General features: G+C 41.8%; 2 protein-coding genes across 3 annotated transcripts; both read right to left on the bottom strand.

Moving 5' to 3' along the window:
* Nucleotides 1-1,341: 1,341 nt before the first annotated feature.
* On the bottom strand, nucleotides 1,342-5,086 carry LOC132261377 (methylthioribose-1-phosphate isomerase-like). Its single transcript, XM_059760176.1, has 6 exons — nucleotides 4,562-5,086; nucleotides 4,330-4,464; nucleotides 3,288-3,523; nucleotides 3,059-3,214; nucleotides 2,884-2,936; nucleotides 1,342-2,361 (listed from the first exon to the last, which is right to left on the bottom strand). The coding sequence occupies exons 2-6, from the start codon at nucleotides 4,459-4,461 to the stop codon at nucleotides 1,856-1,858; spliced, it is 1,083 nt and encodes a 360-aa protein (XP_059616159.1). The 5' UTR covers nucleotides 4,462-4,464; nucleotides 4,562-5,086; the 3' UTR covers nucleotides 1,342-1,855.
* A 225-nt stretch (nucleotides 5,087-5,311) lies between these two features.
* Nucleotides 5,312-10,851, bottom strand: LOC132261383 (V-type proton ATPase 116 kDa subunit a 1-like). Of its 2 annotated transcripts, none has more exons than XM_059760183.1 (4): nucleotides 10,626-10,851; nucleotides 8,055-8,206; nucleotides 5,748-7,872; nucleotides 5,312-5,673 (listed from the first exon to the last, which is right to left on the bottom strand). In XM_059760183.1, the coding sequence occupies exons 2-4, from the start codon at nucleotides 8,169-8,171 to the stop codon at nucleotides 5,411-5,413; spliced, it is 2,505 nt and encodes an 834-aa protein (XP_059616166.1). In that variant the 5' UTR covers nucleotides 8,172-8,206; nucleotides 10,626-10,851; the 3' UTR covers nucleotides 5,312-5,410. The 2 variants fall into 2 exon arrangements, with proteins under 2 accessions (XP_059616166.1, XP_059616165.1); XM_059760182.1 differs by lacking the exon at nucleotides 10,626-10,851 and adding an exon at nucleotides 8,302-8,535.
* Nucleotides 10,852-12,904: the final 2,053 nt, after the last annotated feature.

Raw genomic sequence — 12,904 nt, 5'->3', positions numbered from 1 at the left:
TCAGTATAGAAGGAGTGTTGCCCAGAAATTTGAGACTTTTTTCAATGAAATGCAGCCCTCGAAATGCCTTTTTTTCTTGTCTTCTCCCAACGACAAACGCTCTGCAACATGTGTGCCGAAAAAGTGCGTCTTACAAGAATTTCCCTCCAAAATATTTGCGCTTCACAAAGGCTCTAACGAGAGTATGAGAATTTTGTATGAGTGGATCGACAATTATTCATGAAATTTCTATTTGGTGAAAATGACATCATTCAGTCAGTGCTATTTTTGCAGGTGGAATATTGCGATCACTTGAAGCTCTTTTGGCAGAGAGACGTCCTAAACAGATGAAATTTATGGAATGACAGACTACAATGTCTGAAATCCGTTCGAAGATCACGGTGAAGATCCCCATTTACGTACTGACATTAAATTGTCACATGGTGTCTATTTTTGCAACCTATGAGATCTATCGGAAAATTCCAATTTTTCCGCTTATTTCACTGACAATAAGACAATACTTTAGTCGGCATACACTGTGCGGAGGCGCGATGAGAGGAATGCAGATTGTGCTTTTGATCTTCAAGTACGAGAGGACTGCGAGTGGCGAGATAAAGAAATGCTGATGAGAATGATCGCAATTTGTATTTGATAGGATAATTGGTTGCGACTCGCTATGTATCCCACGTCCATTTGCGATAAAATATACTTGAGAGCGCGATCGCACACGATCGTCAGAAAGAATTTGACGAATGTGAACACAAACGTAAATTAAATCACCATTTACATGTTTAATGTTGAAATTTATAGTGAGATCACACACATAAGTCACCCGAAGAGGATCACAATTAATTTATTCCTGATGCGAACGCTACAAAGTATCTGGATAAACTAAATACTGCCAACAACAAATTAAATCTGTTTTCCCCGCTCTCGGCAAATACTCAAAACTGTTTGTGTCGTCGTTCCTCGAGCCATTCTTCCCTCCTTGTCTGGCACACTGGCATGTGAGATTGTGCCACAAAAGTGTAGGAGTCGACGCAGTGTGATCATATGTGTGTACATTTTTTTAAAGCGCGCCTCCAACAGTGGCAGTGACTGAATTTATTTCAGCAACGCTTCTCGGCTTCTGCAGGCAATCTCGGCTGAACCTGCGCTCATTGAGAAGGGAAGAGATCTCAGTCTCGTCTCATATACTATCGAATGAGAGGAGAAAATGTCTAATTTTACATACAACACACTCTTTTGGGATTCGACAGTTCAGTGAACGTCTTCTTTTTTCGGCGCAAACACGTCACACTTCGCATTGAAATCTCAGAGATTACAAGCATCCTCAGGAAAAGGACTCAAATTCACAAGCACTGTAAATTTGAGCTCAAATAATTTAAAATAAGAATAAACGGAAACTACACAGATTTATAAACTTGTCAACAATCTGTACATATAATATGTATATTTCAGCACCTTGAAAATTTGATGAAAGACATCTAATTTTGAACTTATTTTAATAAAACGATAACAGATGCATAATAATTTTGTGAAATTTCTTCATCCAATTCATATTGAATTCTAACATTAATGCATGTGCAATCTCACCTTATTTATGGCCATTCTACAGAAATGAATCAAGTGCACAACCCAGAAATATACTCTCCTGACAAATTTCACTCAGGATTTACGACACAGGACAGCAAAAGTCTCATGTGGGAAGTTACAAATATAGCAATTATTTAATATTTCGCGTGTTTTTACAAAAAAGTGAATTATTTCATACATTATGGAAGAAAAGACCATTAACGTGACATGACACGGATCTCTATGTGGCTGACAGAGATTTTGGGGGCACTTTCATCGGGGGTTCGGATTGTGCGGCGAGTTAGGAATCACTGGTGGGCTGTGAGTGCAGCAGCACTTGCTCCTGCAGCTCTCCCGGTGAGAAAACACCCTTCTCTGTGATGATGCCAGAGATGAGAGCGGCCGGGGTGACATCGAAGGCTGGATTCCAGCACGTGATGCCGGGCGCGGCGATCCGGTGCTCCCCGACGTGCGTCATCTCGCGATCTGGCCGCTCCTCAATGATTATGTGGTCGCCGCACGAGATCTTCAGGTCGATAGACGTGAGCGGAGCGGCGATGTAGAAAGGCACGCCGTGATGCTTCGCCACCACGGCGATCTGGTACGTGCCAATCTTGTTGGCCGTGTCACCGTTCGCGGCCACCCGGTCGGCGCCCACCACAACAGCCCCAATGTTGCGACAGCGAAACAGGGCGGCCACCATGCTGTCCAGGACAAGCGTTGCCGGAAGCTTGTCGTGCACCAACTCGAAGGCCGTGAGTCGGGCGCCTTGGTTGTACGGACGCGTTTCCGTGCAGTAAACGTGCTCTGAAATGCCAGAAAGAGATCATTTCTCGGTTAGCAATGCATTCATGGAACAGCTGAAATCGAGAAAAGTGATGTGGGAAGATTGCCCAACATGGAAATTATAGCTTTATGCTTATGCATTTAATCTATAACAAACTATTTGATTATGCTAAACATGCTAAAAGTATAAATTAAGTATGTAAACAATACGCGACGTTGAGAAGCAAAGTGAGGATTCTCACTCATCACGCGTACAGCTCAATTACATGAATTGAATTTTTCAGCAATCCTCAGACCATCATCAAGATGACAAGCCGAGAAATTCCTGAGCATGAATTCCCCACCTATTGTTTATGACTGTTAGCGTCTGAAGCGACTTGGGGAGGAGAGAACTGTGTGCCAAAATCTCTAATTTATTCATTTGCCATGTGCAATCCTGCTGTCAACCCCACATCTTGCCTCCTATATCTCATTCCTAATGCACTTTCGTGCTCTGACAATCACCTTCCCATGCTCAAGTCACTTTCCTCACACATACTTTACCTAATCGCTTCAGTTCGTGCAATTTTCTCACAACGCCCAGCGCCGTTCCGTACCTAAAGGCCCGAGGTCACGAAGGAGATGCGAGATGTGGAGATTTGTAATGTGAGAAAGACATGCAAAAATCAATAGATTGTGAATTTTTAATTGACATTAATTATTGTAAATCGCTCATTACCCGGCTGTCGCTAATGACCCCGTGTTGCAGTGCGTTAAGACACGGATTGGTCCATCGCCAGAGACATTAGATAAAATTGCAGCTGCACCGTGAGTGCCAATCGCCATGTTATCTGAAATATCTTTCTGAAGCATCGCTTCTGTGGCCGCCAAAAACCTAAATTAATGACAAATCGACATTTTCAGTCCTTCTTTTCCCACTGAAAAAATTTGCGCGGCGCTCAATTTACCTCTGTTTCATGTCTGACACAGACACTGAGTCATTCTTGGCCAAATCATTAGCCAGAGCGATCATCTCTTCGGCAGCGCCCTTCATATTCACAGCCGTCGGTCGACTGGACACTAAATAGTTCAATTTGCCCTCAATCTCCTGGCGCAGCGTCTTTTTGCTCTCATACTCCTCTGGATAGATTTCCACAGCCAAGGACAGGCACCCCACAATGGCAATTGCAGGAGCCCCACGAACCTGCGGAGATAATGAAATGTTCTCTTTATTCCACAGAAACAGGTCACATAAAGAGCAAATGAATATTCCATAAACCCAAAACTTCTGTCTCTCAATAAAATATCTTGTGGTTTAAAAACTACGACAATCGATCAAATATTATACAAAGTTCTATCTTTTGCTTAATTCGCCAGTCAAATGCCAAGATATTAAATTTTATAATTGTGTTTTAATCGTTTGTTTAATTATCCTTAACCATACCAAAATATTATTCTCAATAAATCAACTATCACTTCCCTTAAAAGCTTTCTTGGCATTTTATCTAAATACAATTGCAGAGCATCTGTGCCAAAATGCCCAGAAAGCTCTATTAACATCTTCGTCGAGTTTGGTTAATTGCCTCAAAAAGTGTTATATTGTCTTATGCTGACATGTCAATTCATTTGGCGACAAATCAAAAGTGTTATGTCTTCATATCCTTTTCAGCTACTCACAAGAATAAATAAATAAAGCATTCAGTGCATATTAATATTAAAAAAAAAATGTAAATTCAGACGTCAGCAAAATGCAATTTACGGCTGGGAGAAAATTCATCTCCAACCTTGATAGTATATTGTCTGGGTATTTGCACTGTCTCGTAAATCAAAGAGACTGATTCCTAGTAAGAGGGATTTACTAGGAGATGAAGAAACGTCATGAGTTGTTTGATGGGCAAATAGGATGATGTGCGGCTTTGGTGAATGATAAGGCATCATGATACATGATACATTGTACTAATTGATACAATGTAGCTGTTCAAAGGCGCTCTTGCAGGAAATGTGCATCACCTGCATTTTGTTGATCACCCGCCAGCCATCCTCCACTCCTTTCACGGCAATGTACTTGGACTGCACGGGCAGTAGCAGCTGATCCAGGATTTCCAGAGTCCCCTTATCATACCGAATTGACTGGAGTGTCATTGTCTGGACGAAGAGAAAATATATATGCAAGAGTTTTGAGGTCGAATTCTTCTTGATTTTGAGTAAGATGAAAAAAAAGCGCTTCGCGCAGTTGATTCACCTTTTTGGCTGATACGGGAGGAAGAATGAAAAATTAATATGTTCACACTCGACAGATATAAAGTATATATCTCCTGTGATCGGTCACAAAAATAAATAATTTTCACGGTTGGATAACTTGCTGCTATAAATAGTTCATTTATGCAGAGCACACATATTTTTTTTAAAGCCACTGTCAAAGTAAATCAGCCGGAAGAAACATTTTGCAAACACACTCTCGCATTGATTGAGACAAGATTGATTTTTGGTAGTCTCTTTGCCACTAATCCCATAAAGGAAACACACAGTAAATGGCCCACTCGAAGCCACTTGCAAGAAATTGCCCTGTGTTCACGTCTCTTCCGAATGATAACAGCGAGCAGTGCAATAAAGTGGAGCACCACTGAAATGAGCGATATACTAGTGATAGCAACACGGCCGAAACATGTGATAATGTGGGCACGCAAATTGAAACTGCGGTGCGAAAAAGGGAGAACCAAAATAAATCTGCCGACCGATTGTCACTGTGACGACGAATGGAAGCGGAAACACGTGTACGTCAGACAGATGTCAGGCAAAGTGGCGCCAGATGGCGCCACTAACGCCAGCGCATGATAAGAATGTGTGCGTGATATAAGGCTAGTCAAGGCGCTGAAAATTTCACGTGAAACTTTGAAACCCAGAGATCCAACGCGCCATACTTAAAATAATGAAAGGAGAAAGCAAGATCATACTCTGATTTTTTTTCTTTCAAGAAGCTAAGAACTCGTGCTTTTAATTGCTCAACATTGGAATAAATTTATTCATCGATTAAATCGTGCCACGCTACAACATCATGTGTTGCGACTAAGATTCAGCCACAGGGCATCATTTATTCTTCTTCGGCCGTGAGAATGGCTCTGAAGCTGAACGGCTGGAATAGGTAGCCGAGACCCTCATAGAACTTGCTCATGAACTCCACCCAGTGCAGACGGAGGGTGTGCAAGAAGGCAGACAAGCCCTCCATCATCACGAGAATGGCGAGCGTGAGCACAGCCCAGGCGGCGAAGATGGCCCAGAGCATCACTGCGCCAGCGTAGCTACTCTGCTTGAGGCCCATCTGGAACACCATGTTCCACAGCACCTCGGACAGCTCTGCAGATGGAGAGAGAGAGAGAGAGAGATGTTAGAAACTACACTCCGCCACGCGTGGACAGTGTGAGACTTACGTGCGTGAGCCAGAGACAGAGCCCACAGTCGGAGGTAGGAAGCTGTGTGGGAGATTGTGCTGAGCACGTACTCGATGGTGTGGATGGCTTGGTAGATGAAGACCTCAGACATGGGCTCATCATCGTGACTGTGGCCGCCGCCGCCGGCTGGTGCAGCCGACGCTTTGGGCTCTTCTGGCTCCGGAGACATTTCCATGCCCTGATTGATGTCCCCATTGTGACCTGGATGGCCCTTCTTCTTGCGCTGTGACATGATGTACAAGGGCTTGCCCAGCAGCATGATTGGTATACAGAGAAGACTGATGACCACCAGAACCATCTGTATTGTGCCCTGACCCTCGAACATGAACTCCTCGCAGTTCTCCAGAGGCTCGCCCTCTTTGAACAACATCATGTTGATGAACATGATGAGAATTGACGGCGCACAGCCGGCTCTCTTCACGAAAGGCGCCTCCTTGTAGCCATAAGCCACAAACTTGAAGAACATCATGAACACCATGTAGCCGAAGAGGAGAACCAGGAAGACGATTTGTGGCAGGAACTCAAGCACGATGCTGTGACGTCTGCGGAAGTGATTGTAGTTCACAACACTCATGCAAACACCGAAAATCATGTGAATGACGCCAAAGATGATGGACAGTTTCATTTTGTAGGTGTTCAGGAAGATGATCTTGTTGGTGGCCAACATCCAAGTTGGGTCCAATCCGATCGGATAAGTATTGGGGGCATAGTCCTCATTGAATGGATTCAACTGCAGATCAGGATTGCGCATAACAGTTGACGTGTTGTAATTAATTGTCCAACTGGATCCGAAGATGTTCATTGCCTTCGAGAAGATGTCATTGTACACCAGTCCAGTGTACATGGAGAAGAGACCCATGAGGAGAATAATGTATCGACCACCGAAGAAGATATTCCAAATTTCTCCGGCCTTCTTGTTTGCCAGCTTTCCCTCCCAAATCACCATCCAGGCGCCGAACATGGCCATGATTATGCCGTGTCCCAAATCGCCAAACATAATGGCGAAGAGGAAAGGAAACGTGATGATGGTGTACAAGGCTGGATTCACTTCTCGGTAGGAAGCCACTCCGTAAGCGTCGATCAGGTTCTGGAAACCGCGAGTGAACTTGTTGGTTCGATTGAAGGTTGGCGGCTGCTCATTCGTCTCAATCACATTCAGGAAAGACGGAATGGTGCTGCCAACAGCTGCAGATCCATCAGACAGAGCCTTCTGGACAACCGGAAGATCCAGAACGGGCACCCAGCATTCGCCAATCAAGCACTTCTTCGTCACATCCATGTTGAAAAGATTGAGCGTGTGATAGATTGCCTTCATCTTGCAAACCATCACACTCCAAGTCGGCAATTCCTTGGCCACACTCAACAGCACACGCTGACGGTGATCCTGGGTTTGGTTGAGCACCAGATTGAGGTCCTCAAGACGAGTTCGCACACCCTTCACCATGTCTTCGCGCTCCTCATGGCCACTTGGGCATGGATAGAGCGAAGCGTGATATCCTGAGCACACCTTCTTGATGCGACTCTTGAGCTGCTCGCCCTGGAAGAAGGCCACGAACACGGTCTTGTAGAGTGGATTGCCCGTGGCTGGATCTTCCAGAGGGTGATCCAATTCAGCCTGACGAAGGAAGACATTTCCGCGCGAGATACGCCAAAGCATGCGTTCAAAACCGGGAATCCTCTCTCTCTGGATCACACCGGCGATGAATCCGAGTCTCCCTGCCTGAGTGGCCTGGGCTGCTGTCTCCTCACCGATCAAGTTGCTCTTCATGCTATCCAGATTCAGGGATTCCTGATCAGAGAAGAATCCCTGGGTCTTCTCCAGAACCTGACGAAGTTCAGTCAGTTCCAAATAGTTGGACTTCAGATTGACCGCATTCTGGGACAATTCGAGGATTTCATTCTCCGTTTTCTCGAGATGAGCCTCCAAATCGATAATCTCACGTGGATTTGGTGCTCTTGGAGCATCGTCAATCGGTAGATCCGGAATCGAAACTCCGTCCTTTTTCACCTCGGCTTCAACGTAGCGCAGCTTGCGCTCCATCTCATCGCAACGACGAACCTCATTGACGAATTTCCGTTGGAAGGCATTCACTTCCGCATTCAACTGTCGAAATATGAAGTAATAATTCGATTAGAGACTCTTGTATTTTATAGGATATTTAAAATTGTTTTCAACCATGCTTTTGAGTTGAAACACATTGGAAAATTTCGCAGATTTGACCCCAAAATTCTTATCTCGGCGATTTTGGATGATCTCCCGTCGAGATTATGCTCAAATATACTCACGTCGCGGAATTGGACGGCTCCTGTCTCACCCAGCTCGGAAACGGACGTGTAGGCCGCTTCTGGCTGGATGAACATCTGGCACAAGGCCATCTCTTCACTCCGGAACATAGCCCCCATGCTGGAACTGGCTTGAGGTTGCTCTCCTTGCTGGACTGTTGAGAAAACAAGAAGAAAACATGATAAAGTTGCCTCTCACATTTCTGTTAAATTAATTCATCATCGACTTTCGATTTCTTCGCGACATTACTTGGAGAGTATTCCGTCTTTTTCGCCTCATTTTTCGGCATTTTCACCCACTATCGCGTATCAAGGATGCACCAGAAGGATTACTGAGTATTTTGGGTATGTTATTTAATACGATTTTCCCGAGTTTATTCGCAAATTCAGTGGATATTTCCCACCAAGATCACGCGCAGTGTGGCGCTTAAAGTGGAAGCAACAGCACTGAGAGTTGCTCCAGGTGAATCGAAGGCACGATCGTGTGTTATTTGTGTAGAAGTCACGAGAAGAGAGTCATCAGAGATTAAATTTTTTCATCATCACATATGGTGTCTATTGTCACCTTCTCGTGCTTTTTCAATGTAGAGCAAAATATGATAGTTTGAGACATTATTTCTCCGTATCGTGAAGCGTGTGTTTGCAATTTTCAACCTCTTTTCATCTCTTCAGCACTGTATGGATTGTATGCATAAATAGGTATATATGTGTAAAAGCTTCGTGATCTCAGTCGACAAATGGATAATTCTTGAACAGAAAGAACCCTCACCATATCTTATCATTGATCGTAAATTAATATAGCGGCGATGTAGCCGCAATAAATGCGTGAATTGATGGAAATGTAGGTGAGAAAGATGCTCAATTAGCTGTGAGGTGCAAATAAACTCGGTAATTGCTAGATAAATCCTCTCTGGAGCAGTATTGAGTTGTATAAAAATGATTTGCTTTTCATACACAATTCTCTCTCTCGCTCTTTTTGCGTTTCTGCCACATTTTCCGACGCTCGATCATGTGAGAGAAGTTTTCAAGGTGTTCACAGAGAAGTTGTGAATTCAAATAAATTACGTCAAAGCTTTTGTTATACTACAAGTCTCACGTAGAAAATTATATTTACGAGTAAAATATTACAATGATATTATGACGATTTTTTGTGATGCAGTTTAATTTCTTATTTTTTCCACGAATTGATTAAAGAAAATTCAAAATCACACAATTCTCATTACTTTACAAATGTGTGTTTACATGAACTTCATTTGTCCCTTGAACCATTCGCTTCACTCATTTCATTCATTTATTTATCCACTAATCGATTTAGCGTATAGAATAACTTTGGAATCCTGAACGTTGACACTCAACGGGTTCCTAATTTATTTATAGAACATCTTATAAAATATTTAGATTAAGCAACAGTTGTTCGTAACTTCGTTAAAATTCTCTCTCATATTTGATCAATTGGCTAATAATTTTTAAGCAGATGCCATCAGACAATAATCAACTTAATACGATGGCACAACCGTATTGGCAATTTTACTCTCTTATATGTTTTACTTTATGCACATGCCAACCCTAACGTCAATTTCAAGACTATTTTCTTTTAAAACTGTCCTTCGTTTAATGATTAAATATTAATTATGTGGTCTTCTTATTAGCGTCTAAGTGGCGAAAAGCCCAGCAAAGCAATTGCCTTTGAAACTAAGATAAGAGCTTTATAGCGCCTGAAAGTAGGGTTTTTCCCGTACAGACGAACTTGCAGAAAGCTCATCTGCGCCCAGGTAACTTTCCTATCAAAGGTGAAAATCTACTCTGGCGACTGATAGTGGGATTGAGTGATTTTCCGCGGGAAGCTCAATCACGTGACGGGAAAATTGAAAAATTGTGAGAGGCAGAATTGATGGGCTCCGCTATGGACGCCCCCGAGGAGCATCAGGTGGTTTACTCTCTGTGCTGACCTTCACCACACTGAAGAAAAGCAATTAATTTTATTTTGAATTCAGCACACTCAATGCAAGATCATGACACTGAGCGCAAACAATACGCTTTTTCTCTCATTTCATTTTCTCTCTTTTTTTCCTTAGCATCATTTTGAGTTAAATTTAATTCTTCACGAAAGCAATGAAGTCGATTTATCACGTAAACACGTGAAGGCAAAAATTTCCAGATGCTTTTTTCATTCTTTACAGCTGAATTGAGGGTTTTCCACTGAGGATCTATGGCGAGTCGAAATGGTGTTGGAGATGGGTATTAATTGTCAAGTACCTGATTGCTATTATCTCACACTTTCACATGATTAAGAGTTTGTCGAGACATGTGATAAGTCACTTAACGTCTTAGAGGAAAAACAACACATGCTCATGAGGCAAGGTCTCTTCTTCTCCTTAACAACCGAGTCATGTGAGGGAGGCAAATTTGCCTTTCAACGAGGAGCCACAGAACATCGATTGATTCAATTAATTCATCCACTATACAAATTAATTAACGAGGGCAAATTGATAAATTCATAAATTTTTAGTGTGTTCTGTCACATGACCTCTTCTGGATAAAACCCTTGAGCGAAGTTTCAGCCAGCATACTTACATCAATTGGCTCAATCGCCTGACAATAACTGCTCCAACGTCTCCTCACTGATAATCCTCTGGTTGTTAAGGAATTGCTCACGAAATGAAACACGATCTTTCAATGGGAAACTACAATTTGATCTACACGATAATGTGACTATGGAAGAAATTGGAGCTTTTCCTCTTCCAACAACTGCTCAGTGCTCCTTTCGCCGAGGAAAGCGACGAGTAACTGAACTGAAATATGAATTGTATGGCTGTCGGAACGAATTGTGTGCGTTTCATTTCAATGTATTTCACCGTCATTTATTATTAACTTAAACAACTCTTCGTGAGGCGCTGAATTGCAAACACACATACATCAAACAGATCCACAATTTTCACAATTTTACTTGAGAAGATCTCATCGTCACCTTAATTCTCTAATCACTCACCGAGTATCAGAGGTTATCGGGGAGATTTTGCACAACTTCCAGCATCAGGATTTCCGAGGAATGTCTCTCGTGATGACCCGAGAGATGCAATTCCGCAACCCAATTACATAATCTAACAGATCAGACTTCCAGATCTCTCTCAGCAACATGCGGGCAGAGGCTTAAGGAGATCGTGTCTTGCTAAACAGTGTGTGATTTTTATCACAGACGCGATAAGAGGAGTAAATGGGAATCTCATCACTTTCGGCCCTCATTTTCGGATGATCTCAGAATCCGCCAAAAATTGATTGTTGGCGCACATTGGGTTGTTTTGGGCGAGGAACAAACTTGCGTGCAAATTATTACAATTAGCATGAATGCATGAAAATATTCATAGTTGAAATAGTCAGACATTCTGACAACGTGCATGTGTTTTATTTGATTTGCGCTGTCTCCGTCTTTCAATTAGTGCGAAATGTAGAAAATATGTTGAAAATATCATCCTATTCGTGATAGAGTTGATTAAGTGATGAGGAAATTTTTTAGACAAGAACAAGATTAAGAATTTTGCTATATTAATTCGTCAATGTTAACTTTATTCATTCATATTTCATGACAAATTGTATAATGAGAAAACGAATGAATCATGAATGTTATCTATATTTTGATTCCTAATCGTGATTTATCAACTCTATTTAATACAGGATCATTTTAATAGGCAAGAACAACTCAATTGTGTGATAATGTGCTCTGTGGCATTAAGATAAAGTGGAGGCTATGATAAGATGGGGAGTCACTTAAATGCCAAAAATACGATTGATTTATTACTTATCACGGGTGTTATGTGTAATATCATTGCGTGATGGAAGAGAAATTCCACAGGAGATAATGCCAAAGTCACAAGGTATACTTTTAGTGACAATAAAATGAACTGTATTGCAGACGAGTGGGAGGAAGAGGTGGAAAGAGAGTAAATTTATGTCATATCAATTTGTTCAACAGGCCTTTTAACATGACACTATCTCGACGAAAAAAGACACCTCAGAGGTGTTTTCCATTCCACTATCACTGGGAATATGGAACGCGATCGACAATGTGATGATATTAGTTCTGCTCGCTGCATTGTTGCCTCATGTTCAACTATATTCTCTTCTTCTACATTGGAGCATTATCACTTTCAAGACTTCCAATAATCACCACATTAGCATGTTCCATGAGAATATTTTCCTTCAGTCGCCGATCCAATCATGTCAACAAGAGGAAAGATAATGTTATCAAATTTTAAACACAACTCGCGCTACTATTAATAGAATTTTTACACTTTTACTGTCTTTCGCGCAATGGCATTTGTTCATTCTCATGTTGTAAAAGTTTATAAATGAAACGAAATGCATTTCATATTGTCACAATAAAATGCTTCACTTCACACTGGAACTTTTTCTCTGTCATTCAATGGCATGTTTAGAAATGCGCTCTTCGAAAAAATTGCATAATGATCATCTTCCTCTCCACAAACACGCATTGTGACCATTCTATTTTTCCCCAGTATTTATGGAGAGCTTTTTCAGTTGGATGATCTATTGTGAAATAATTTAACCTTGTTTATGGCATTTTTTATCTCGCTCTTACGCTCATGCCAAACATTAAATGTTCTAGCATTTTTCCACTCGAAGAACTCTCATAATGTCACAGTTGGAAAATGAGTTTCTTGAGAAAATTCTGCCATTTTACTTTGATTTTAATCAATTTTCCAGAGCTGCTGGAAGAAAATAGTAACTTCGCAAGCGACAGAATGCAATTCTTCGGAATCGTTGGCATTATGAGTTTCTGCTTGTAATTACAAAACAGGAAACAATAGAAAAGTTTAGTGGTTTCTTATCGTAAA

The sequence above is a fragment of the Phlebotomus argentipes genome, unplaced genomic scaffold, assembly GCF_947086385.1.
Source record: "Phlebotomus argentipes unplaced genomic scaffold, Phlebotomus argentipes genome assembly contig_47, whole genome shotgun sequence".
NCBI lineage: Eukaryota > Metazoa > Arthropoda > Insecta > Diptera > Psychodidae > Phlebotomus > Phlebotomus argentipes.
Note: the sequence above shows the minus strand (reverse complement) of the source record. Positions and strands in the feature narration are given on the sequence as shown.

What these genes read in the sequence shown, in the direction of transcription:
- LOC132261383 (XM_059760182.1), bottom strand. Translation starts at nt 8,341, where the DNA reads ATGCCGAAAAATGAGGCGAAAAAGACGGAATACTCTCCAA. An exon ending in AAAGACGGAATACTCTCCAA is followed by an intron (nt 8,207 to 8,301) that starts GTAATGTCGCGA and finishes TTTTCTCAACAG; the next exon opens with TCCAGCAAGGAGAGCAACCT. An exon ending in TCTGTCTCTGGCTCACGCAC is followed by an intron (nt 5,674 to 5,747) that starts GTAAGTCTCACA and finishes CTCCATCTGCAG; the next exon opens with AGCTGTCCGAGGTGCTGTGG.
- LOC132261377 (XM_059760176.1), bottom strand. Translation starts at nt 4,461, where the DNA reads ATGACACTCCAGTCAATTCGGTATGATAAGGGGACTCTGGAAATCCTG. An exon ending in GTGTCAGACATGAAACAGAG is followed by an intron (nt 3,215 to 3,287) that starts GTAAATTGAGCG and finishes TCATTAATTTAG; the next exon opens with GTTTTTGGCGGCCACAGAAG. An exon ending in GGGTCATTAGCGACAGCCGG is followed by an intron (nt 2,937 to 3,058) that starts GTAATGAGCGAT and finishes TCGGGCCTTTAG; the next exon opens with GTACGGAACGGCGCTGGGCG.